At 44.2% G+C, this 26,260-nt stretch overlaps 1 protein-coding gene across 2 annotated transcripts; it reads right to left on the bottom strand.

Moving 5' to 3' along the window:
- Window positions 1-26,213, bottom strand: Polr2a (RNA polymerase II subunit A). Of its 2 annotated transcripts, none has more exons than XM_005332799.5 (29): window positions 25,724-26,213; window positions 16,640-16,772; window positions 16,367-16,503; window positions 16,102-16,275; window positions 15,632-15,913; window positions 15,147-15,308; window positions 14,811-15,031; window positions 14,446-14,578; window positions 13,841-13,965; window positions 13,532-13,742; window positions 12,022-12,231; window positions 11,771-11,939; window positions 11,529-11,623; window positions 11,199-11,402; window positions 10,632-10,854; window positions 9,880-10,063; window positions 8,642-8,813; window positions 8,445-8,550; window positions 8,144-8,349; window positions 5,066-5,290; window positions 4,676-4,922; window positions 4,237-4,337; window positions 3,303-3,407; window positions 3,031-3,213; window positions 2,587-2,790; window positions 2,230-2,416; window positions 1,995-2,108; window positions 1,681-1,830; window positions 1-1,585 (listed from the first exon to the last, which is right to left on the bottom strand). In XM_005332799.5, exons 1-29 carry the CDS (start codon window positions 25,814-25,816, stop codon window positions 429-431), a joined length of 5,913 nt encoding a protein of 1,970 aa, XP_005332856.1. In that variant the 5' UTR covers window positions 25,817-26,213; the 3' UTR covers window positions 1-428. The 2 variants fall into 2 exon arrangements, with proteins under 2 accessions (XP_005332856.1, XP_040125299.1); XM_040269365.2 differs by lacking the exon at window positions 25,724-26,213 and adding an exon at window positions 22,421-22,550.
- Window positions 26,214-26,260: the final 47 nt, after the last annotated feature.

The raw sequence follows: 26,260 nt of genomic DNA, 5'->3' as shown, positions 1-26,260 counted from the left end.
TTTTGGTCAAAATTAGTAAACTTTATTTAAACTTCAAAAAAATAAAATAACAGACAAAAGGCAGCTTAAACTTTGTTCTTCCCGAGGATCAGATGTACAACTCTGAGCAGGAACTACCCCTACAAAGTTAAAAGACCCTTTAACCCCAAATCCAGTCACAGGCAAGGAAAGACCTTCACTGTGGGGTCAGGCAGAGGGCAGGAGGAACCCCACAGCTAGGTCAGTGGGTTCTGAAACAGCACAAGTGGAGAACAGACAAAAAGCCCTATCAGAAACAGGATCCAGAACTTATAGGGCAAACTTTGTCACAAGGAGTTATGTACAAAGGGAGGTGGGCCAGGATCACAGCCCAGGAGGGAGACAGGACTACACAGCGCCACCAAGGTTGCCCCTGGTCCTAGCCAGCTGCTGCGGCACCCTGCTTACCCTCAATTCTCCTCATCACTGTCATCCGGGCTGATGGCTGGGCTGGTGAGGCTGTAGGTGGGGCTGGTGGGTGAGTAGCCAGGGGAAGTGGGAGAGTAGGTAGAGCCTTTAGGGGAGGTGGGCGAGTAGGTAGGGCTGGTGGGTGAGTACTTGGGGGAGGTTGGTGAATAAGTGGGGCTAGTAGGTGAATACTTGGGGGAGGTTGGGGTATAAACTGGAGACGTTGGTGAGTAAGTAGGAGATGTTGGTGAATACTTTGGAGTAGTGGGTGAATAGGTGGGGCTGGTAGGAGAGTACTTGGGAGAAGTGGGTGAATATTTGGGGCTGGTAGGCGAGTACTTAGGAGAGGTTGGGGTATACTCTGGTGAGCTAGGACTGTAGGAAGGACTGGTTGGGGTATACTTGGGAGATGTAGGGCTGTAGCTAGGAGAGCTAGGGCTATAGCTGGGAGAGCTTGGGGTATAAGTTGGAGACTGTGGTGTGTACCGTGGGCTTGAGGGGGAATAGCTTGGTGAGGTTGGTGAATAGCTGGGTGAAGTTGGGGAGTAGCTTGGAGAGGTAGGGCTGTAGTTAGGGCTAGTTGGTGTGTAGTTGGGACTAGTAGGCGAGTAGCTGGGTGATGTTGGGCTGTAGCTAGGTGACGTTGGGGTATAATTAGGACTGGTTGGAGAGTAGTTTGGACTGGTGGGTGAGTAACTTGGGGAAGTTGGTGAGTAGCTTGGAGATGTAGGCGAGTAGCTGGGAGATGTTGGTGAATAGCTAGGGGAAGTGGGAGAGTAGCTGGGTGAAGTTGGTGAGTAACTAGGAGATGTTGGTGAATAGCTGGGAGACGTTGGCGAGTAGCTGGGAGAGGTTGGGGAGTAGCTGGGTGATGTTGGCGAATAGCTTGGCGATGTTGGCGAATAGCTGGGAGAGGTTGGTGAGTAGCTGGGAGAGGTTGGCGAATAACTAGGAGATGTTGGGGAGTAACTGGGAGAGGTTGGGGAGTAGCTGGGTGACGTGGGGCTATAGTTGGGACTGGTTGGAGAATAGGATGGAGAGGTAGGGGAGTAGGAAGGTGAAGTGGGGGAATATGAGGGACTCTGGGGTGTGTAGCCCCCAGGGGAGCGAGGCTCGTAAGCAGGTGATGTTGGCGAGTAGCTGGGTGACATGGCACCACCTGTGGAAAATAAGGCAACAAGGGAAATATATGATGAAAAGACTTATAAGGAAAGCTCAAGGAGGAAATGAGGTAGCTTGGCAGTAACAACTCACCTGGAGAAGGGATGTATGGGCTTGAAGGGCCAGGAGAGCCTGGAGAGCCTGGTGTGGGAGACCAGGCAGGAGAGTAACCTGGGCTGAAACCACTGGCATCTGAAGCAGCACTGGGAGAAAAGCCAGCTGCTCCTGGGGTCATCCCACTCCCTGGAAGGGAAAAGAACAAACTGAAACCAGCCAGAGCTGGAGCCCAATCATCCACCTTTCCTCAATTCCCATGACCTCCACCATCTACAAAAATTACCATCCACCATCCCAGATCACCCACTTCTGACCACCTGAGTGCCCTTTTCGTGGGTCAGGTTACTCACCAACACTTGGGGACCAGGCGCCATAGGCTGGGGTTGCACCCTGGTTCCAGGGTGTCATGGCAGGAGAAATTCCTCCCATGGGACTGGGTGCTGAGCCGAAGAACATGCCAGTGGCTGCAAAGAAGCCCAGTGACTCATGAGGAACAGGACCCAGGGACTAATAACCCACCTGGCCAAGTCCTCACCCCCTTGCAGGCCCAGCAGGGTTCTGTTCAGCTGAGGCCCTCATACTCACGTCCAGCAGCCCCCAAGCCAGGGATGTTGGTGGGGATCTCCATTCCATACTTGCACTTCTCTGCATCAAGTAGGAGATCAAAACAGCCAGTGCCAGCTGGAGCTAGCTGGCCCAGCATAATATTCTCAGACACCCCCTTCATGGGGTCACTTTCCCCATGGGCAGCTGCTTCCATAAGCACATCCACCTAAACAACCAGAAAAGGACAGGCCCCGTCAGACCCCTTCACACACTGCGCCCAGGGTGCTCCCACCACAGTCGTAGCCCAATTGCCCCACAATAGAAGAACAACACTGATAAAAATATTTTGCAGAGCTCCTTTCTCTGACCCTGCTCAGAGAAAAGTTCTGCCATTACCGTTTCCTCAAAGGAACATTTCATGAGAGGTCCAGTGTCCTGGCGGTTGACTCCATGTCGGGTAATGGCCATCAAGTGGCCACGACAGGTCATGGTATCACACAAGAGCGCCAAATGCCGGTAATTGACATAGGAACCATCAAAGGAGATGACATGGTACAGCTCCCGCTCCAGAGCCTTCCGTACAGCCTCAATGCCCAGCACCTATCATGGAGATTGAGGGGGATGAATCAAGTCCAGGTTAGCTCTGTTCCTTTTCCTGCTCCTACCACCACCCAGATCCATAGGGAGGGAGTCAGGAATCAGTACATCCCACATTGAAAATGTATTCAGGCAGAAAAAAACCTGAGAAAGGAAATCCTGTGAGCAGACGGCACAGAATAACAGCCCTGAAACCTCACTCTGAAATAAGCCCCAGGAAAGACCATGAGGCAGTGGGCTCACCGTGAAGATTTCCACAATGTCATTGGAAGTGGTGCGCACAGGGTCCACATCTTTCTCGCTCAATACCCGCATCAAGCTGACACCATCCGTCTCCAGGATCCACTCCTGCAGGGCCTTGAATTCCCCGTCCTCCGTGATGATGATCTTCTTCTTGTTGTCAGTCTGTGGCAAGTGCATGTACACCTGGAAGAGCAGAGTGAACTTGAGCTGGACTAAGTAGGACAGGGTGAGGGACAGGTGGGAGGACAACAGTTGAGGAGGAGAAGGCTGACCTTGCTGATCTGCTCGATGCCCTGCAGGGTCATATCTGTCAGCATGTTAGATTCAATGCAGCGCAAGAAGACATCATCATCCATCTTGTCTACCACCTCTTCTTCCTGTAACAGGAGATAAGCATTCCTAGAACCCTTGGTCTCTTCTCAACTCTCACTCCAAACTACTGCCTCTCAAGACTTGGTCTCAAAAATATTAAAAGAAACCTAAGAGAAGGCAACCACACCCTACTGCCTAATATTCTTTATTTTCACGAAGTCTGTTTAGCACCATGTATGTGCCCTTGAGGGCTGTGACCGAAGTAAGTCCCTGTTTTGCTTCTGGTGCTTAGCTAAGTGCTTTGCTAGGCTGCTTCTAACTTGGCATGACCCTTTTTAGTGGATGTATACTGTATTCCATGAAGATACATTAACATTTTCTTAGCTATTCTGACAACACATTGGGAGTTGATGAGTTCTTGAATTATTATTATTAAAACGACAGACACTTCAATGTACAGAACAATCTCTCAGTAACTATACCCAGGAATCAGTCGTTGGTCAAACATTTTTATGGATCACATTATATCTGCTGCAATACCACTGTCCTAAGGACACAGCAATTCCTACCATTCAGCCTGTCCTTAACCCTGCCCCCTTGCTCTCTTGGCTCAGGAGAATGGGCTGTAGAAATCTGGGGAAGGAGAATCAAATGACAGAGCTATGAGGATGTGCCCTTTTTCAGTATCATCTGTCTGTTTTATCTATTTGGCTGCCATTTCAAATTTCAAAGATTTTCACTGCTACAAGTTTGGAAAATCATTGCTAATCATCATTCCCTACTCCTAAATTAGGTGGATGTAGCTAATGTTACTTGCATCTTAATTTCTTTGGCCACTAACAAGATTTAATGGTTTTCCTGTAATAGGTCAATTTCTTCTTAGTTCCCATTTACCTCTTGCATCTTGTTTTCATCACTGTTCATAATACGTATACGAAGGACCAGCTTTTCTGCATTATCATCATTAAAGATGCAATTCAAGTCATCACCAAAACCTGGCAGAGACAATAAACCATGAGAAAGATCACACTGAACAGGACTTGCTTCCTGGTCACTGTCCATTTCTAGGTTCTTCACTCACAGGGTTTTCTTGTGACCAACCTCTCCTCATAGAACTTTCCTTCTCATAGATTCCCTCTAGAAAGGAGGAGGGGGAATAGAGAGGGTCCCTGGAAGGTATAAGGACCAGGGAACAGTGACCTGGAGGTGTCTTGGGAGGGTATAGATGATATACTGATAGCAAGAGGCATTTTTAGGACCCAAGTGCAGTGAACATCACAGAAGTGGACACCCAGGTGGTGCTCCTGAGTTGGTCCTGTCTTCCCAGCCTTACCAGCATTAATCTTTTCAGCAATCTGCTCCATAGTCAGCTTCCGGTCAGTCATGTGCTTCCGGTCCAGCTCCACCCGCAACAACCAGGGGGAGATTCGGGCCACATCAAAGTCAGGCATTTCATAGTAGACATTCACCCACTCCTGATCCTCTGCCACCACTGTGCTTTGGGGATTGGGGTCATAGTAAATGGCTGTGTTGGCAGTCACCTTCCTCAATGTTGTATGCTCTAGGCGGCACAGAATGTCCTGGATAGAGAAAGGGATTCATGATATAGGCATTGGGGTAACTCGAAATGCCTCTTGAAACCATCCTACCAAGGGTATCCCAAACTCCAGATTCAAGGAAAAATTCACCTCCTTTTCTTCCTGCCAAGCCCATTACTCCCTACCTTGGCCCTCTCAGCATCTCGAGCAGACTGGCCCAGCAGGAAGACAGTGAGTGATGGGGTCTTTGGCTTCTTAGAAATGTTGATGAGCTCCTTAAGTCGGGGTACTCCCAGGGTCACATTCTTGGCAGACACACCAGCATAATGAAAAGTATTCAAGGTCATCTGGGTAGCAGGTTCTCCAAGGGACTGTGCAGCCAGAGCTCCCACCATTTCCCCAGGATGGGCCTAAGGAAAGACTAGAGTCAGACAACACCAATCCTCTGTTCTGGTGAATGACTGGAATATAGTCAAGGCCAAGACTAGCCTTATTCTTAAAGAATATGGGGCAGATAAGTTTGGCAAAAGTAGAGAGACTTTTATTTTTTTATTACTTATTTATTTATTCACTGGTATTGAGGATTGAACTTAGGGGCATTCAACCACTAAGCCACATCCCCAGCCCTATTTTGTATTTTATTTAGAGAAGTTGTCTCATTGAGTTGCTTAGCACCTCACTTTTTTTTTTTTTTTGGTACTGAGGATTGAACCCAAGGGCACTTTACCATTGAACCACATCCCCTATTTATTTTTTAAATTTTGAGACAGGGCCTGGCTAAGTTGCTTAGGGCCTCACTAAATTGCTATGGCTAGTCTTGATCTTACGATCCTCCTACCTCAAGCCTCCAAAGTCATTGGGATTACAGGTGTGTGCCACCACAACCAGTCCTCTACATATTCTTTGTACATGAGATTTATCAGACAAATAATTTCAAAGCATTTTCTCCCATCCTGTGATAGCTTTTTACTTTCTTGATGGTGCTCTATGAAGTACAGAAGTTTTAAATTTTGATCAAGTTCAAATTTCCTACTTTTTTCTTTGGTTGTTTATGCTTTGGGGTCATAACTAAGAATTCATTATCTAATCCATAGTTTTAAAGATATAACCCATTTACTTTTATTCACATTATACTTTTCTTATGTTGTATAAGATAGGGGTATCAAACTTCTTTCTTTTCGGCTGAATTTGTTTTTTCAGGACCATAGTTTGAACTCGGGGTCTTGCACACGCTAGGCAAGTGCTCTACCACTGAGTTATACCCTTAACCCCCAACTTCATTCATTTGTATGTGGAGATCTAGTGGTCCCAGCATAATTTGTTGTAAAGATTATTGTTCTTCCCCCATTTAATTGACTTGGCACTTAAAAAAAAAAAAAAATTTGGGCTAGGGATGTGGCTCAAGTGGTAACACGCTCACCTGGCATGCGTGGGGCACTGGGTTCAATCCTCAGCACCACATAAAAATAAAGACGTTGTGTCCACTGAAAACTAAAAAATAAATATGAAAAAAATTCTCTCTTTAAAAAAAAAATCAAGTGAACACTAATGTGAAGATTTTAATTCTGAACACTGAATTCTATTCTATTGATCTATAAACACATCCTTATGCCACTAACATACTCTATAGCTCTATTATGTTTTTGAAATCAGTGAGTGAGTTTTCCAACTTTGTTGTTTTCTTTTCTTTTCTTTCTTTGCCGAGAATCGAACCCAGTACCTCACACATGGTAGGCAAGTGCTCTACCACTGAGCCACAAACCCAGACTCAACTTTTTTCTTTCTTAAGATTGTTTTGGGGGCTGGGGATGTGGCTCAAGCGGTAGCGTGCTCGCCTGGCATCTGTGCGGCCTGGGTTCGATCCTCCAGCACCACATACAAACAAAGATGTTGTGTCCGCCAATAACTAATAAATAAATATTAAAAAAAAAAAAAAAAAAGATTGTTTTGGTGCTTCTGGTTCCCTTGAGTTTCCATATGAATTTCACAATCAGCTCATAAATTTATGCCAAAAACACAGCTGGGACTTTATGATAAAGATTGTATTGTATCTGTGGATCACTTTGGGGAACAGTTCATTTAACAATATGAAGCATTCCAATCCTTGAACATAGGTTGATGTTTTTTCATTTCTTTTTTCAGTGTTGTTTCACAGTATTTCCTAAGGCATTTCTAATTCATTCATTCATTCATTCTAGTACCAGAGGTTAAACCCAGAGGTTCTTGTGCACTAGGTAAGTGCTCTACCTTACTAAACTACATCCCTGGCCCTTTTTAATTTTTTGGTACTGAAGAATAAATGCCAGGGGTGCTTTACCCACTAAACTATATCCCCAGTCCTTTTTTACTTTTTGAGACAGGATCTTGCTAAATTAGTGAAGCTAGCCTCAAACTTGTGATCCTCCTGCCTCAGCCTCCCAAGCCTTTTTACTTTTATTTTGAGACAGTCTAAGGTACCATGTTGGTCTTGAACTTGCAATCCTCATGCCTTGGCCTCCCAGGTAGGTAGACTTACAGGCATGCACCACCACACCCAGATACCTAATTTTTAAGACTGATACCTAATTTATAAGATTCATTTACATCAATCAGATTCAGAGGCATGCAGATAATGCTTCCTCTCCTTCCATTATCCTATAAACCCCTTAAATATAGCGAAAGCATGTTCCAGTATCTATAAATCTTTTTTCTACTCATTCCCTCCAATTCCTTATCACTAAATTAGAATTCTGCACAAAGCAAGCATTTTAGGAAAAAAAAAGAACAAGGCTACTTCATATTCCCAGTCACACCACTTACTTCCTATATGATGACCATCATAAAATATAAAGTTGTTGTCTAAGTCTCAGTTTTGGCTCTGCCACGTGGGACTAGCAATCTCTCCCCTACTAGGATCATTTTAAGATTGTTATGATATAAAGGCATAATGCACCAAACACAGGTCTTGGTACACAGTACTCTTTCAATAATAAGTAAGAGTGATTATGGACATAAGTAAACTGTTCTTAGAAACTAGAGAAGCCGGGCTGGGGATGTGGCTCAAGTGGTAGCAGGCTCGCCTGGCATGGGTACGGGCCGGGTTCGATCCTAAGCACCACATACCAACAAAGATATTGTATCCACCGAGAACTAAAAAATAAATATTAAAAATTCTCTCTCTACTCTCTCTTAAAAAAAAAAAAAGAAGAAGAAAAAAAAAAAGAAACTAGAGAAGCCAATAAGCAAAAAGAAAAATGAGGCCAAGGTGAGAAGCCAATACTCACAATGGCCTGATTGAACTTGGATTCAATCTCCCCAAGCAGCCAGTCAAAAGCCTCTCCACTGAGCCGAAACTCCTCAGCCATGCGGCGGGAGCATAGTGTGGATCGCAGGTGGATGTTGAAGAGCAGTGTGGCATTCTCCTGAGCCTGCCGGCTTAGTGGGTCATCCCCATTCACAATCACCAGCTTCTTGCTCAATTCCTTGACTCCTGGGGCCAAAGAAAGGGTGAAGAGATCATCAGACCAAGGCCAAGCAGACTCCTATCACCCAGCCTGGCCTGGAAACCCCTAAGCAGGTACTTACCCTCTACCACTTTGATGGGGTGCAGATCAGAGGGAAGGCGAGGGTTGATGTGAAAGATTTTCTGAGCATTCCAGATCATTCGCAGAAGGTTACAGGGGAGAACAACCTGAGAGAGGAGGGAATAGAGAGATTTCAAGTCAAGGACTGCCATCCAGTGGCAGCACCTCCCTAGCCTAGCACTTCCTAACCACACATACCTTGCTGTCACCAGTCGGGAAGATGACCCTAAGCACCTCCCGATCCTCACGCATCCTTTCAAATTCCCGTTCCAGCTCGTTCTGTATATGTGCATTGCTCAGCACATCCTTTACCAGATCCTCCTGCAGAGTTCGCCGCAAGGCCCTCTCATTCGTATAATCAAAGCGGAACCTGAGATGAAAAGACGATGGATTCAGGGGACAGGAGAGCTCTGGGTTATGTTATTAGCTCTAAAAGGAACAGTGTGAGGCTCTCAAAAGTGTACAGGAAAAACAATTTGGGTGGAACCAACTTAGATGCCCTTCAATAGATAAATGGATTAAAAAAGTGTGGCATTTATACACAATGGAGTATTACTCAGCACTAAAAAATGACAAAATCATGGCATTTGCAGGGAAATGGACGACATTAGAGCAGATTACGCTAAGTGAAGCTAGCCAATCCCTAAAAAACATATGCCAAATGTCTTCTTTGATATAAGGAGAGCAACTAAAAACAGAGCAGGGAGGAAGAGCATGAGAAAAAGATTAACATTAAACAGGGACGAAAGGTGGGAGGGAAAGGGAGAGAGAAGGGATATTGCATGGAAGTGGAAGGAGACCCTCATTGTTATACAAAATTACATATAAGAGGATGCGAGGGGAAAGGAAAAAAAATCAAGGGAGAGAAATGAATTACAGTAGATGGGTTAGAGAGAGAAGATGGGAGGGGAGGGGAGGGGGGATAGTAGAGGATAGGAAAGATAGCAGAATACAACAGTCATTAGTATGGCAATATGTAAAAATGTGGATGTGTAACCGATGTGATTCTGCAATCTGTATACGGGGTAAAAATGGGAGTTCATAACCCATTTGAATCAAATGTATGAAATATGATGTCAAGAGCTTTGTAATGTTTTGAACAACCAATTAAAAAAAATAAAAAATAAATAAAGAAAAGAAAAACAATTTGGAAGCAAGATTCCTGGGATAGATCAAGGGTGCCAGGGTTTGAACATGTACCTGCCCCTGTGCCCTTTCCTAACAGCACCAGGGAAAAAGTAAGGACAAATTTCAAATCTGCCTCCATTCATCGTCTTCCCCATCAAGTAGCTATTTCAGATGGGTGGAGAAAATGTGCTGAAAAATAAGGCCCACTGCAAAACATTCTTCAGGCCATTTCTCTGAGGGAGTAGAAATCCTACAACTCAGGCCCTAAGATTCAAAAGCATAAACCACCCACTTGCTCGCCTCCTTACTTCTTCTCAAAAGCCTTGTTAGAAGGTTTCAGCGTAGCTAGGTTCTGAAATTCAACACTCTCTCCTGCCAGGCCATCCTCGCCATAGCGCAGCTGCACCACCTGGTTGATGGAGTTCCGCACAGTTGCATCATATTTCACCATCACTGACTCCATGGACTTGATCAGACGCCGCTGGATATACCCTGAGAAGAGGTAATCTACTGAAGGACCCAAGGCAAGGGGGGATGACAAAGCCAAAGATCCAGCCTAGGGCCTCAGTCCACCATATTATTAGCTAATACCCTTCATTCTCAAGGTCTATCTTTTTTGTAGTGCTGGGAAATGAACCTAGGGCCTCATACATGCTAGGCAAGTTAACCCAAATCACTCCTCAAAGTCTTCTGGCAAAAGTTGTATCTACCATCAAATGGACTGAGTACCCAGTAGATTCCCCTAACAACCATCCCTAAAGTGGTAGGTCAGAAGCAGAGACCAAGGCTTTACCTCCTACAGTCTGAAAAAAAAAAAAAAAAATTTTTTTTTTTTAAACTGTTGGGGTTGGAACCCAGGGCCTCACACATGATAGGCAAGCTTTCTACCACCAAGCCACACCTTCAGCCCTTTATAACTCCTGAGTTTCAGTCTGTTCTTTCCATGAAGGCCAAAATTCCACCAACTGAAACAGAAGCCTTTAGCCTGAGAATCCCAATTCCCTACCCACCACAGTTTCTTAGCAGGCAGTACTTCCTGGAAGTGCCCTGAAGATCTTACCAGTCTCAGCAGTCTTGACAGCTGTGTCGATGAGCCCCTCTCGACCCCCCATGGCATGGAAGAAAAACTCAGTTGGTGTGAGGCCAGCTAGGTAAGAGTTCTCCACAAAGCCACGACTCTCAGGTCCATAATCATCCTTGATGAAGTGAGGCAAAGTCCGGTGCTTGAACCCAAATGGGATCCGCTTGCCCTCCACGTTCTGCTGCCCCACAACAGCAATAACCTAGGGAACAAAAAAGGTGGGCTGCATCTGACTCCTCTTGCCTTAAGAATATGAGTTCCCAAGCTAGGCACAGTGGCACATGACTGGAATTCCAGTTACTTGGGAGGCTAAGGCAGGAGGATCTGAGTTCAAGAATAGTCTGGGCAACTTAGTGAGACCTTATCTAAAAATAGAAAGTTAAAAAGGGCTGGAAATAATTAAGTTCAATCCCCAGTACTGCAAAAACAACTATATTGAGTTCCCAATATTTTCCCTAACTTCCTCTACCTTAAAACATACACCCATCTTCCTTTCTCTTCCATAATTCAGTGCAATGCCCTAACTGGAAATATAAGACTCCTCACCTGTGAGATGTTGATCTTGGAACCTTTAGCTCCTGACACCACCATAGACTTGAAGTTGTTGTATTCAGACAAGGATTTCTGGGCCGAGGAGCCAGTCTTGTCTCGAGCATCATTGAGAATGCGATTCACTTGGTTTTCAAAAGTCTGACGCAATGTGTTCCCTGGAGTGGGCTCCAGCTCATTATTATGAGCCTTCTCAATGACCTGAAAGTAGAGTTCTCAGTGAGACATCCCCTTCCTAAAACTCCTTATACCCATATTGTTCTTGCTGATGTCCAATTCAAAGTCCTAGAGAGCCACTTATTCCCTCTGTCCAGCTTTCCCTCTCACCTCTATTACATCTTGTTTGGCCTTCTTAATAGTGTTCTGAATGTCCTGATAAGTCTTAGAATCAGCAATAGAGTCCCCAATGCCAATGGTATGACCTGGAGATAAAGAGAAGTATGAGTGACACTGCCTTTTGGACTCCTATGCAATAGGGGAGATACTTGAAGCCTTATAAGAAAAGAAGAACACAAGGAGGAAGGAGAAAGAATAGTTTGAAGTGCAGAAGAACAGACCACTAAACTTACCCTCAATGAGGAGCCAGTTGTTAATGACAGTCTGAATATTGGAGTAGAAGAGACGAGTAATGTCATGACCCATCTCTAGGTAGGAGATGTGGACCAAGGAGCCAGCCGAGGTGCCCAGAGACTTCTTACACAGAATGCCCATGATCAGCTCCCCATTCTCCACTACAACCTGTGGAAAAGCACCCATTAAAGGCCTCAGTTCTGAAAGCACTTCCAAATCCTGTCCCCACATGTCCAAAAGTCAGGCCCACCTTGGTGTCCCCAGGAGAGATATGCTTGTAAGGGCCACTGTCCTCGTCATCAGGATGGGTACTATGAGTACGGATACAATTGATATGGCCAGGTATGATGAGAGAGAAGATCTGTTTGCCTGTCCACAGGGGCCGGGGCTTGAGGATGGCTGGCTGAGGGACCTTCCCATCCCATGTGGATAGGAACATTAGGAGGTTCATTACTTCACCCTATGAGACAAATAGCAAGAAAGACATAGTCAGAATACAGGCCTCATATCTCAGGAATATCAGGGAGGCTTTCCTACCCCAGGAGGAAAGTCATATTTTGGAGGCAACAAGATACCAAGAAAACTGCCTTCCAAATTTTTAACTAAAAAAATTACCGTAAGGGGCTGAGGTTGTAGCTCAGTGGCAGAGCGCTTGCCTGATATGTGTGAGGCATTGGGTTCGATCCTCAGCACCACATAAAAATAAATAAAATAAAGGTACTGTTTCCAACTACAACTAAAATAAATATATTTTAAAAAATGCTATTACAGTTTTTTTTTTAATTTTTTTTAAAGAGAGAGAGAGGGGAGAGAGAGAGAGAGAGAGAGAGAGAGAGAGAGAGAATTTTTAATATTTATTTTTTAGTTCTTGGCGGACACAACATCTTTGTTGGTATGTGGTGCTGAGGATCGAACCCAGGCCGCACGCATGCCAGGCGAGCGCGCTACCACTTGAGCCACATCTCCAGCCCCCTTTTTTTTTTAATTTTTAGTTGTTGAAGTGAGGAAGAACAGACCACTATTTATTTTATTCATTTATTTATATGTGGTACTGAGAATCAAACCCAGGGCCTCGCACATGCTAGGTGAGTACTCTACGGCTGAGCCACAATCCCAGCCCAAAAGGACTTACTTTTATGTTTGTTCTTTTTTTTTTTTTTTTTTTTTTTAAAGAGAGAGTGAGAGAGAGGGGGGGCAGAGAGAGAGAGAGAGAGAGAGAGAGAGAGAGAGAGAGAGAGAGAATTTTAATATTTATTTATTTTTTCTTAGTTCTCCGCGGACACAACATCTTTGTTTGTATGTGGTGCTGAGGATCGAACCTGGGCCGCACGCACGCTAGGCGAGCACGCTACCGCTTGAGCCACATCCCCAGCCCTATGTTTGCCTAAATAATAAATACAATTTCTTACAATAATTGGGATAGTAAAAATAAAGAAATAAACAAAATTTAACTAGGGTCTATTTATTTTCCCTTCACCTTTATTACATAGAAAATACATTTATATAGAATTAAATTTTAAGGAATTAAACAGGGATCTAAAGTTAAATTATTTTGGGCCTATAATCTTTCCTAATCTCCTTCTTTCTTTCCACCTAACCAGAAAGAGCAGTCTCTCATAAATACCAGGGCAAAACAAGCCAAGAAAAAAACAAAAAAACAAAAAAAACAAAAACAGCAGTTCTTCCTTCCTGGCCTCCTCCTCACCTCCCCCAGATTCCCCTTCGCCTTCCCAAGCCTGGTTTCCATTTGGACCACACACCCGCTCCAGGAAGACATCTCTCTTAGTGAATTTGCGCACTGCAGTGAGTGTATCCTGCACGATGCCCATGACGGGTCGATTGCTCTGAGGAGTGACAATCATACGGGGCACCATGGCCAGCTCCTGGATCTCTGCCCTGGTCTCCAGAGACTGTGGCAGGTGCAAGTTCATCTCATCCCCATCAAAGTCTGCATTGTACGGAGTCGTTACACTAAAGTGAAAGAGAAGAAGACGTCTTCAGAAAAACAACCTCAAGAAGCAAGCCTACCTCACACCCTCACCCTGCTTCTATTCAGTTAGGGAACTGACCTAAGATTCAAGCGAAACGTAGACCAAGGGAGGATGCGAACCCGATGACCCATCATGGACATTTTGTGCAAGGTTGGCTGCCGATTGAAGATAACAATGTCTCCATCACACATATGCCGTTCCACCTAGGGAAGTAGGATACAGAAAAGGGTTCAATGAAGGAGGGGTAGGCTAAGAATGAAATAACAAGGGACCTAGGCTCCTTTGTAAACTAAAAGAAATGATGTTGTGGTGTCATTCACTTGAAAATACCCACTTTGTGTCAGCCCCTAAGTCAGACACCAGGTTATTAGGGAAAACAAAATGTAGTGTCCAATCTCAAGGAACTCAGTCTGGGGCGAGAACCAAGAGAAAATGAACATGAAACCCTCTGCATTATTCCCCTATGGATTTCTTTTTTCTGAATATGCGCCCCTGGGTAATGTAATCCCCACCCTAGATGTCAATGGCTAGCAGCTACAAACATGCCTGTAACACTAATAGCCTTTTAAAAAGACTGCCAACAATGAATGAACAGAACTGTCTCAGATGGCCTATTCTAGCCAGCCTACATTCCAGAAAGCCTCCAGTTCATGTAGTTAAGAGAGACCTAACCTATCACCTACCTTATAGCCAGTCTGTAGGTGAAGGTCACTGGGCTTGGGATGGAAACGCAAGTCAATTCGATCGCCATTGTCTCGGATTATATATTTGGCTCCTGGGTACTGGCTATTTCCCCTGCGTACTAGTTCCTGAAGTCTAGAAAGAAAAAAGGTGCAATAAACAAAATGCTTCCCCCAAAGCCCTGGCATCCACCTTTACCCTGAAAAGCCTCAAGTAAAATCTAAACTTCTAAACAGCAATTCTTTCCCTCCTTACTCTGAGCTCCCTCCCCCATGTGGGGGTAGCACACCTCCCATTTCTCAAATCCTCACCACTGGGGCCACATTCCCCAAGCCACTCCACTCAGGGCTTCCAGACTGAGGCACACCTGTCAATGTTGAAGGGGGTGACAATCTCTGCAAAGGTCATATTGGCAGCAATGGAGCGGGGCACGCCAACTTGGTCAATGGATAGGTTGGGGTCAGGGGTGATGACAGTGCGGGCTGAGAAGTCCACTCGCTTGCCCATCAAGTTCCCTCGCACCCGGCCTTCCTTGCCCTTCAAGCGCTGCTTCAGGGACTTGAGAGGACGTCCAGACTTCTGCATGGCCTGTGAGAAAACATGAAGAGGTAGCAACCCAGCAATCAGTCTGGATCCTCCTCCAGATCTCTGCTATCCCCCACCCTGCTCCAATCCATAGGGGCCAGGGAATATGCAGACGCACACGGGGCAAGCCAGGCAGCTCATTGTCCACCATGGTGGCTACATGGAACTGAAGGAGCTTCACATCCTCTGCAATGACATGGGCTGCTGCCCCATTCTGTTCATTTCTACGTAGCTGATTGTTGATCTTCACGATGTCAGCCAGTTTGTGAGTCAAATCATCCTGAGGGTGAAGTTAACAACATCAAAGTCCAGCCGCCAATGACTAGGCTCTCAGCATGTAAGTGCTAGGCAAACAGCAAAACTCTGCTTCACTGAAAGAGGCAGAGGCAGGCCTACTTGCTCTCATTTTACCGATACAAAAGTCCCTTGGTGACCTTTAACCTCATTCAAAGTCATCCTTAAAGATTACACAGCTAGCAAACAGGATACATTTTCTAACTCAGATGTGTCTATCTGGCCCTGTACACATGCCATACCTACAGGGCTCCTCCCTCTCAGACACTTGGCTATTCACCCAAGAAACACAGTCCTGGAGCCACAGACCTGGTTGCGGGCAGAGCCTTGCATCACTACAGCAGGCCGCACTGAGAGTGGGGGGACAGGCAGCACTGTGACAATCATCCACTCAGGCCTAGCGTAGCGGGGCTCCATGCCCAGCACAAAACACTCCTCGTCCGAGATGCGCTTGAAAATCTCATGCACTCGTTCTGGACTCAGCAGGATCTTCTTCTCCTGAGAATCCTCATTAACATGTTTCCACTCAGCATACAGCTCCAAGCCTGAGCGACGGATCCGGGGTTGATACCGCCCACAGCCACCATGGCCCTTTAGAGAAGAGACAAGGGCCATTAGAACCTGGACACAGGCTATTTCCACCACACCAGGCCAGCCCTTCCCACTCCTCCATGTCCTTTTAGTTCCTGACTTTTCTGCAGCCTTCTCCTTTCTTCTAGGCCTCTATATGACCTCCTCTGGCCTCTCCTTCCCCCATAATCTCTGCCAGCCCCAGTTACCTTCTCTTTGGTCAGATCCTCATCACCCTCAGGCTGCTCCACACCGAACTTGTTGTCCATCTCCTCCCCACCCTCACAGATGTTTTTGCCCTTGCAAAGGTCGTAGACATGTGTGAGCCTCTTCTTGGGCTGCCCCTTGGATTTGGCCAGGATGTCCTTGATCTTTGGGTTGTTCTGGAGCAGAAGAGAGCAGGGTCAATTGGAGTTGCCCTTAGCCTCCCATCCAGCAGTCCCCCTCCCAGGCCAGGGGCTGTCCCCAACTCACAGAGTCCACAAGCAGTTTGGAACAAAAGAAGCAGACACAACGCAAAACCTTCATCGTCTTCACCAGGAAGCCCACGTGAAACACAGGCTTGGCCAGTTCGATGTGGCCAAAGTGCCCAGGACATTCTGTCATGTTCCCTGTGTAAACAAGCATGTGACTTTCCTCCAGCTCCCAGTAACTTCAGAGACTAGGTCTTCAAGTGTCTACCCTAGTCTTGGCTTTTTTTAAGAACCTGAACCTCTCTTTTTCCCTTGGGAATCCCTCACCACTTACCTGCACAGGTTTGACAGCGACCGGTCCTTTCAATCACTCCCTGCCTTGGATCCATTAGTCCCCCAAGCTTAGGGCGGCCTCCCTCAGTCGTCTCTGGGTATTTGATACCACCCTCTGTTACAGACATCCGCTTCTGCAGAAAAGAAAGGCCGGCCAATAACAACTATATGGGATTCCTAGTTTCTAGCCTTCTTGGCTGGAGAGTCCTATATGAAGACCCGAGAATCCCAAACCACTACAAAAGAATTAATCGCATTTAACCTGGGATGAGCAGATGGTGGGGCACACCTCTGGAAATGCCAAAGGTGAATATCATAAGTCAAAAGCTGGTTCCAACACTGCTGGGGAGTTAGCAATAAGGTCATACCTGAGTGTAGTGGACCTCAAACTCCATACAAATCCCTCATCTTTAGAACTAGAACCCTAGTCATTTCTGTTTTTTTTTGGGGGGGGGGGGGGCTGGGGAGGGCAGGCGGTATTGGGGATTGAACTCATGAATATTCACCCATTGAGCCATATCCCCAGCCCTATTTTGTATTTTATTTAGAGACAGGATCTCACTGAGTTGCTTAGCACCTTGCTTTTGCTGAGACTGGCTTTGAATACACAATCCTCCTGAGCCACTGGGATAACAGGCATGCACCACTGCACCCGGCTCCTCTGGTTTTAATTCTAAGTCAAAGACATTCAAAGGATTTAACCATAAAAAGAAATAAAAGTTCCTTCAAGGGGAGTAAAAACCAATGTATTATTTCTTCTCCCTCTTGAAATTAAGCCCATGAATCTGAGAACATAACTCTGAACAGTCCCAAGACATGCCCCACCAATTCTTAACTTCAGCTCCTGAAGAGAAATAAGGGACCTGGAGATACAGTCTTGCCTCTTTACTCCATCTTTGTCACTCTCTCAAGGACCTGAATTGCCTAAACTATTCCACATCTAGATGAAGATGTTCTTTTATCATAGAACCAGGTGCTAGGACTGGTTGGTGGAACAAAAATGAATAGCTGGAAACCCCAGAAACATGGAGCCAGGGCTCAATGGGGCAATTCACAGAAGGAAAAGTGGGGAGATAGAAGAACTTTTAAAAAGTAGTTGAGTTGGAGGGGCTGGGGTAGCGGCTTCAGCGGTAGAGCACTTGCCTAGCAAGTGCAAGGCCCTGGGTTTGATCCTCAGCAACACATAAAAATAAATAAAATAAAGGTATTACATCCAACTACAACTAAAATATAAATATTTTTTTTAGAGAGAGTGGGAAAGGAGAAAGAGAGAGAGAGAGAGAGAGAGAGAGAATTTTTAATATTTATTTTCTAGTTCTTGGCGGACACAACATCTTTGTTGGTATGTGGTGCTGAGAATCAAACCCGGGCCGCACGCATGCCAGGCAAGCACGCTACCACTTGAGCCACATCCCCAGCCCAAAAAATAAATATTAAAAAAAAAAAAGTAGCGAGTTGGAGAAGACATTTCTGCCCTGGGCTAAAGGCAGGTGAGGCAATCTTTAGCATCCTTTCACACAATAAAAACTCAAAAGACTTGTAGGGTCTGGGGTTGTAGCTCAGTGGCAGAATGCTTGCCTAGTACATGTGAAGCACCAGGTTTGATCCTCAGCACATTAAAAAAAAATCATGATTTTTAAATTAGTTTAGGCTCTTTGGTTCACTAACCTTCCACAGGGATGAAATTCAAGAAATTTATTAAAAGCTTCTATTTATGTCAACCTTGAGCCAGGTACCAACCTTCTCTAATTCCAATCACTGTTTCTCTAATCCCAACCATTGATCTCCCAGGAATGAATTCCTATCTCCAGAAATTTCATACCAGGGGCTGGGGTTGTGGCTCAGTGGTAGCGTGCTCGCCTAGCATGTGCGAGGCGCTGGGTTCAATCCTCAGCTCCACATAAAGATAAATAAATAAGGTATTGTGTTCAATTACAACTTAAAAAAATATTTAAAAAAAATCTGATACTACATGAAGTTATTTACCCAAGGACTCAAGGAACTAGAAGAAGTCAAATCCAATTCTCTCTGGTGCCAAATACAGGCTCACCCCACTCTCCTATGCTTCAGGAGAAATAATTATTTAAACTCTAAAATATAACCTTTCTTTTTTCTTCTCTTTTTGTGGTACTAGGAATTTAACCCAGGGCCTCAAGCACTAATCTACATTCCAGCCTTTTATTTTATTTTAAGACAGTTGCACAGGATAGCTCAAACTTGTGATCCTCTGGCCTCAGGCTCCTGAGTAGCTGAGATTACAAGTGTGTACCACCATACTCAGCTACAAAACATCCTCTTAATGTCAGGTGCTAGTTGATTCATTTTTATCTTCATAACTAACATAAAATAAGCATCATTACTTTCATTCTAAAGATTGTAGAACTTGAGGCCCCAAATTTTCCTAAGATTACACTGCTGTTAAGCCAGTGACTCCACTCTGCCTCATTCAAAGAACCCATCTCAGTTCTCAGCTTGCTGGCCTATGACACAAACAGGTTGTTTACTTGAAGTTCTCTTTCTGTTCTAACACACACACCCCACCGCCGCTGCTGCTTTGTCTCCTTCTGAGGCTCCTTGGCCATGGTATGCTCTGCTACTCTCCATACTTACCTAATCCATGCTTCTCATTGCACCCTGACATCATCACTACTGTCTACTCTGATAACTCACAATCTTTACCTCCAGGTCCAATCTTTCCTATGGGCTTTGAAATCATATATTTAATTACTTACTAAAACTCTTCAGTCATCCCATAAATAAGTTAAATTCAACATGTCTAAAAGCAAGCTCTCTTCCTCACAAAAAGCTCTCCTTTTTTTTCACTTCCCATCTCAGGTGTAAATCCCAAATTAGAAATCTGTAATTATCTTTCCTTATCCTCAGGCATAAAAGGTTGAAACTATATGTTGGCTCTGTAGTCAAAAATTTCTGATCTGGAATTCTGGTTCTGTTCTTATGAACTATAATCATTAAGGATTTAATTAGCCTGCTTAAGCCCAGGATGTAACAGGTATCCAATATATGGCTGCCATTACTACCTAATCATTCACCAAGCGCTGGTCATTTTGAATTCTTCAATATTTCTTGAATCTTGCCCCTCTTTTCTATCCCTACAACCACTGTACTTGTCCAGGTTTTTCCTTTTTTTTTTTTTTAAATATTTATTTATTTATTTATTTTTAGTTATTGGCAGACACAACATCTTTGTATATGGTGCCGAGGATCGAACCCAGGCTGCACGCATGCCAGGCAAGCGTGCTACTGCTTGAGCCACATCCCCAGCCCCAGGTTTTTCCTTTATAAAACATATTCATGGGTCAACAACCTGTTTCTCTCCAATATATCCACACAACTGGGTGCTCCTTCTAAAACAGAAATATAATCATTGTTGGAATTAATTCCAAACTCAGCAGCATAGCTTACAAAGAAAGAGGATTTTATGATCTCCCTACCTTCATTCCCATGCTCCACACCTGTAGACTCCTCAGTAATGATTCCTCAATAACAATTCCTGTGGTTCTCTTATCACTCAGCACAACTGGGTAACAAACTTCTCTGGTGCTTTACACCACTGGTGCCTTTCCCTGTTCTCAGAAGGCCCTTTGTATTAGATACACTGGTTCCAAGACTTACCTCAGGCATTGCTTCCTTCAGGCATCCTTTTCACAGACTCCCCAAGACAAGACAGCTTTGTGCTTCTAAAGCCCCTATATTTTGGCACTTCTGACAATGCAATGAAGTTACCTATTAGGGGTGTGTCTTCCCTAAAGACTGTGAACACCTCTCAGGTAGGCTTCTATCAAAAGTTTGTTAAAATGGGCTGGGGATGTGGCTCAAGCGGTAGCGCGCTTGCCTGGCATGCGTGCAGCCTGGGTTCGATCCTCAGCACCACATACCAACAAAGATGTTGTGTCCGCCGAGAACTAAAAAATAAATATTAAAAATTTTCTCTCTCTCTCTCCTCTCTCTTTAAAAAAAAAAAAGTTTATTAAAATGAACTACACTGCATAGGACCTTCCTCTGGAGCCAGGTGCCCTCAAAGAGCTTACAAAAGAGAGTAGTTTTCCCTTGAATAAAACTACTAAACACCCTCATAATAGATCTGATTAGTCATGGTTGGGTAGAGACCAAAAAAGTTTCCTAAAATGCAAGTCTGAGGAGAGTTCCCAAAACTCCCATGAAGTTATCTGGTGACACCTCAGGAGACCGACTTGGTGTGTGACTAAATTCACAAAGCTGGAAACTCACCAGCTACTAAGATGGGTATTTTGTTCACTTTGAATGAAACACACATAGAGAAGCAGGCCTGAAATCTGGCCACCAGAACAGACACTACAGAGAGACCTAAGGGAAATCACTGAAAACTTTTCTACTTCCCTCTGCTCAAAGCCCATGTCACTAAATCAACCACCCCTCTAATGACCAATTCTGCTTTCAGGGTTCTGAGACAGGACAACTGACTGTCCTAGAAAGCAGGCATGAAAGTTCTGGTTAATGGGAAGGACTATCCCTCCATCATAGGTTAACAAATTGTCATTTGGAATTATACACGAACTACTTTAGCCTTCAACAGAGGACTAGGTCTCACCATCTACAGGACAGAGGTTAGATTTCTGAAGAGGTAGCTAGTTGGAGGCTAGGTTGTCCTGCTATTTATTCTGAGATTACAAAACAAAAGGCTTCCATAGAAGCTTAGTAAATATTTTTTGTCTTCTCTCTTTAGCACACCAAATCAAGTCCTCACAACTTGGATTTAGTTCTATGTGGTACCACATTCTCCACCCCTCCCCCAAATTTATGTTCCAATTATAAATTTCTCTAAATTCCTTTGGCTTTCCATGTCCCCTTTTCAAGTAAACCTCCATTTATTCATATGACTTAGCTCAAATGTTCCCTTCTGGTGAAGCCTTCATTCACTATGAGCTATCCTTATCTATGCCCACCAAGGTTCTAAGCAAAATTTTAACTACTTTCTTACACATCTATCATTCCCACTGGACTGCAATCCTTGAGGACAAAGATCATGTTTATTTATCTTTATATTCTCATTGATGAACTGAGTAGTCACTAGCACATGGTAGGGGCCCAGAAACTATTTGTTGCCTGTATAGGAGATCCCTCATTAGATGATAAATAATTTGAAAACAAGGATAATCTTCTTCATCAATTGTATCCCACACTCTTACCTAAAAGGGTACATTCGGAACTGAAGGTGTAGCTCTTTGGTAGAGTTTGAGCCAAAAAAAAAAAAAAAAAAAATCCTAGCACCAACCCTCCTTACTTCCTTCCCTCTACACAACAAACCCTTTTCATAACAGCAAAGACAACAGCTCTATAATAAAGCCAATTTAGTCTTCTGTACCTCAATCCCCCACTCCCACCCCTCATGACTTTTAGAGACCACACTAGCATTAAATACCACCTGCTCCACAAAAGGCCTCTTACTCTTATCCATCCTCCCACCTCAAAGTGGAACCATCTGTTATTCCCTCAAAAACAGGCATGCACACTACATAAATTGCAAGCCACGGAAAACAAAAAGTCCCCCATATTCCTCTACTCCAGAGATGATTCCCTCAATTTTGTAAGCAGTGTTCTATCATTTTTTAAAAAAAGCTAATCTGTTCTTATTTTAACATAAATAGGGTCTCATTTTGCATACTGTTCAGTTATTTTTTCATTTAACTGAAGATTTCCTAACATTATCAGTTCAGAGTTCTTAGTGTTCCAGTAACTTTCACAGCAATACTTAAGCCAAAAAAAAAAGCCACTTATTAAGTACCTTAGCATCCATTAATAATCCAGCTTCAGTGGGGCATGGTGATGCATGCCTATAATCCAAGAGGCTCAGGAGGCTGAGGCAGAGGCAGAAGGATCCCGAGTTCAAAATCCAACCAACCTCAGCAAAAGCGAGCAGTAAGCAACTCAGGGAGACCCTGTCTCTAAATAAAATACAACAGGGCTGGGATGTGGCTCAGTAGTTGAGTGCCGCTAAATTCAATCCCCAGTACAAAAAAAAAACCCAGCTTCACCAAGGTATGTCATCATCCAAAGGGAACTGGCGCCATCTAATGCTGAAACGGAACTACCTGGAACCAGGGCACCTATGCTTCTCTGTAGAATTAAAAACACCTCACAGAGTTTGCTGCTGTGCCTCAAGTGTACCAGCACAATTGGGAATAGATTTAACCTAGTGGGACAGTGCTTTTCTGTTCTAAGATCATACTCTGAATCACACAATACAGTTCCTATTAGTAAATATTTAGGTGGTTCATAATTCTCATTTTCAAACAGATAAAATTTCTTCTGTGTGTGTCTCCACACAATCATTTACTTATTTATCCAACTACTTTTTATTACATGCCAGGTACTATTTGAAATGCTGAGGGAATAGAGGTGAATAACAAGGTTCTATCAAGGGTGCAAGAATGACACACCTCTCAAGAATGACAGCCCATGGGGCTGGGGATACAGCTCAGTTGGTAGAGTGCTTGCCTTGCATGCACAAAACCCTGGGTTCAATCCTCAGCACCAAAAAAAAAAAAAAAAAAAGACAGCCTATGAAGGAGAATAAATAGAAGGCAGAGATTAGAGAATGCAGGAATATGCTATTTAAATAGGGTGGTCAGGGTAAAGCTCCTAACATCTGAGGAGAGATATACTGACATAAAAGAATTAGCATGTGGACATTTGGGCAATGTAGTTCCAAGCAGCAGGGACAATGAAAAACAAAATCTGAGGCAAGAATAAGCTTTCAGTTGTCAAGGGACAAGCAGGTCAGAGTGATCAAAGAAAAATAAAGACAAGACTGGTACTGAGATGGAGAGGCAAGCAGGGGCCAGATAATACAGGACCTAACAGGTCTCAGAGTAAGGAATTTGAATCCTCAGGAGAGGATTCCATGTAGGGAATGGAAGAGATGAGATTAAATGATCTCTTTAGTCTGTTCTACCTGTTCTGCAAAATGCAGGAAAAACAACTGGGGTCTAGGCTAGTCCCAGGGGAAAATGGTGGAGTGGAACATAGTGGAGATGGTCATAAATGGCTGGATTCCAAGTATATTTTGAAGGCAGAACAAACGGGCAGATGGAGTCAGTAGTAAAAAAGAGAAGAATCAAAGTTAGCTATTAGGTTTTGGCCTGAACAAATATAAATGGAAAAGCCATTTATTGAACAGGCAAAACAGGGGGAAGGGCATGTTTCAGGGGAGAAATTAAGTTTTTTTTATTTAAGAATAAAATTTTAGAAGTGGCAATGTTGAGTCAACAGATATACACATTACAAGACTGATAAAGGGGCTGAGGCTTTAGCTCAGTGGCAGAGGGCTTGCCTACCATGTGTGAGGCACTGGGTTCAATCCTTAGCATGGCCTATAAATAACTAAACAAAATAAAGGTATTGTTCAGGGCTGGGGTTGTGGCTCAGCAGTGGAGCGATCGCCTAGCATGTGTGAGGCCCTGGGTTCAATCCTCAGCACCACATAAAAATAAATAAATAAAATAAAGGTATTATGTCCAATTACAACTAAAAAATAAATATTAAATAAAGGTATTGTTCATGTACAAAAACAAAAAAAGACTGATTAAGTTGCCATACTGTCTTCAAAAAGAAAAAATTTATATAAATTTATTTTTTATCAATAATATGTAAGCATGCCTATTTCCCAGTTTTTTCTTTTTTTCTTCTTTGGAACTGGAAATGGAAACCAGGGTTTTGTGAACGTGGGGCAAATGCTTTGCCACTGAGCTACATCCCATCCCTATTTCAGGGTGTTTTTGTCAGGAGGAAAAATAGTTTTAATTTTGTTTTTATTAGTAATTTCAATGCGTTTTTATGGCTGTGAACTGTCTATTCATAATGTTTATTCATTTTTCTGGAGACATGCACTTTCCTTTCATGTAAATATCCCTTGTATGTGTATAATAAATCTATCTTTATACATCATATTGCATATATTGTCCGTGGTGCCTCTGATAAACAGAATTGGTTCTTATTTTTATGTAATAAAATCTACTTTGCTCCTCCTTGTATGTATAATGCTTAGCTCATTTTAGGTTCACCATAAAATCTGCCTTTATTTAATTTATTATTACTAAAGTTCTGCCTCTGGTACAGACCCCCAAAAGCCACCTGTATTTTTTGTTAAATACTAACTTCATCTAAATTTATTCTGTGGTATGACTGATGTGAGGTCACGATAGATGGGTACATACACATATGGACACATATATATTGTTTATATTATGTAAATTGAATCATTATAGTCCTTATAACTATCCAATGGCTTTCTACTGAAAATTTATTTAAATCCTGTCTCCTTACCATGATTTATAATATCCCATGGTTCTCCTATTTCTGTAACACTCTTCTTACTTGCCCACCAAACTCCAGCCAAGGTGGCCTTTCAGTCTCCAAGGTATTTCTCCCTCTGGCCTTCTGCCTCTTTCCCCAGAATCTATGGCTTAATGTGATTGGCTGCTTCTCATCATATGGGTAATTTTCACCTCAAACAGTCCTTGCCAGACCCAGACACCATTCCATCTAACTTACTACCAACTCAGTGCCTTTCCATAACATTACTCCCATTTCGCTTAACTCAAATGTTTGTCCACCTCCTCTGCCTCTTCCGACAGAATATGCTCTAAAAGGCAAGGTACCCGTCTGTCTCTTGAAGCTAGCTGTGCATCCCCAGCGACTGTTGTGTCTGCCACATAACATTTGCTCAATATTTGTAGCAGGGGAGGGAAAAATACCTGGGTGTCGGTTTCCCATTTGCTCAATATTTGTAGCAGGGGAGGGAAAAATACCTGAGTGTCGGTTTCCTATTCGAACTTAGTTTTTAAACTCTAGGATTCATTTCATCTCGTTTAACATCGGTAATTCACCCACACGCTAAGCTTGCTTAAAACCTTACGAAACTTATCTGGGAGCCCCGGGGCTGGACCCTGAAAGGCCTCAGCGCCGCTAACCCATCTTCCCTGCCGGTCACTTGTGGGCAGTGAACAGCGTCAAGTTTTTGCAGTCACTGTTGGGTCCCGCCCTCTGGCGCAGGAGATAATTAGAGGGACTGGGCACGGCAGCTTACCAGCTCATCCGGACTCAGGACTCCGAACTGCACTCTCTTGATGGTGCGCAGCGGGCATGCGCTGTCCCCGGAGGGGGGACCACCCCCGTGCATGGCAGAGGAAGGCGCGCTGCGCAGGCGCAAACCTCGCTACAAAAAGCCTGCGCCGCCTCCACCTAGGTGCTCAGACCCTGTCGGGGCGGCCACAGGGAAGGACCTCCCTGAGTTGGGAGTAAAAAGTCGGAGGAGGGAAAGGTGGGGGAGGGAAGGAGGCGGGGAAATGAAAAAGAACGAAAGGAAACCTTCTCCCCCTTTCCGGAGAATTTTCGGCTCCCAAAAAGGAAAAAAAAAGGGGGTGGGTAAAGGAAAAGGTTTTGGGGGAGAGGAAGAAGAAAAAGGGTAACGAATAAATAAGTAACCGGGTTCCTGAACGGCAGAAGTTACGGCAGTTTGTCTCTCCCCCTTCCGGGAGCCGCCTTCCTCTCCAACCGTCCCGGTCGCGCTCTCGGCGCTTCTGAAGAGCGAACTGGCCGAATGACGCCCTTTATAGATTCGCCC

This window comes from Ictidomys tridecemlineatus, chromosome 3 (genome assembly GCF_052094955.1).
Source record: "Ictidomys tridecemlineatus isolate mIctTri1 chromosome 3, mIctTri1.hap1, whole genome shotgun sequence".
NCBI lineage: Eukaryota > Metazoa > Chordata > Mammalia > Rodentia > Sciuridae > Ictidomys > Ictidomys tridecemlineatus.
The sequence above is the reverse complement of the archived record's forward strand: the minus strand, read 5'-3'. Positions and strand labels throughout refer to the sequence as shown.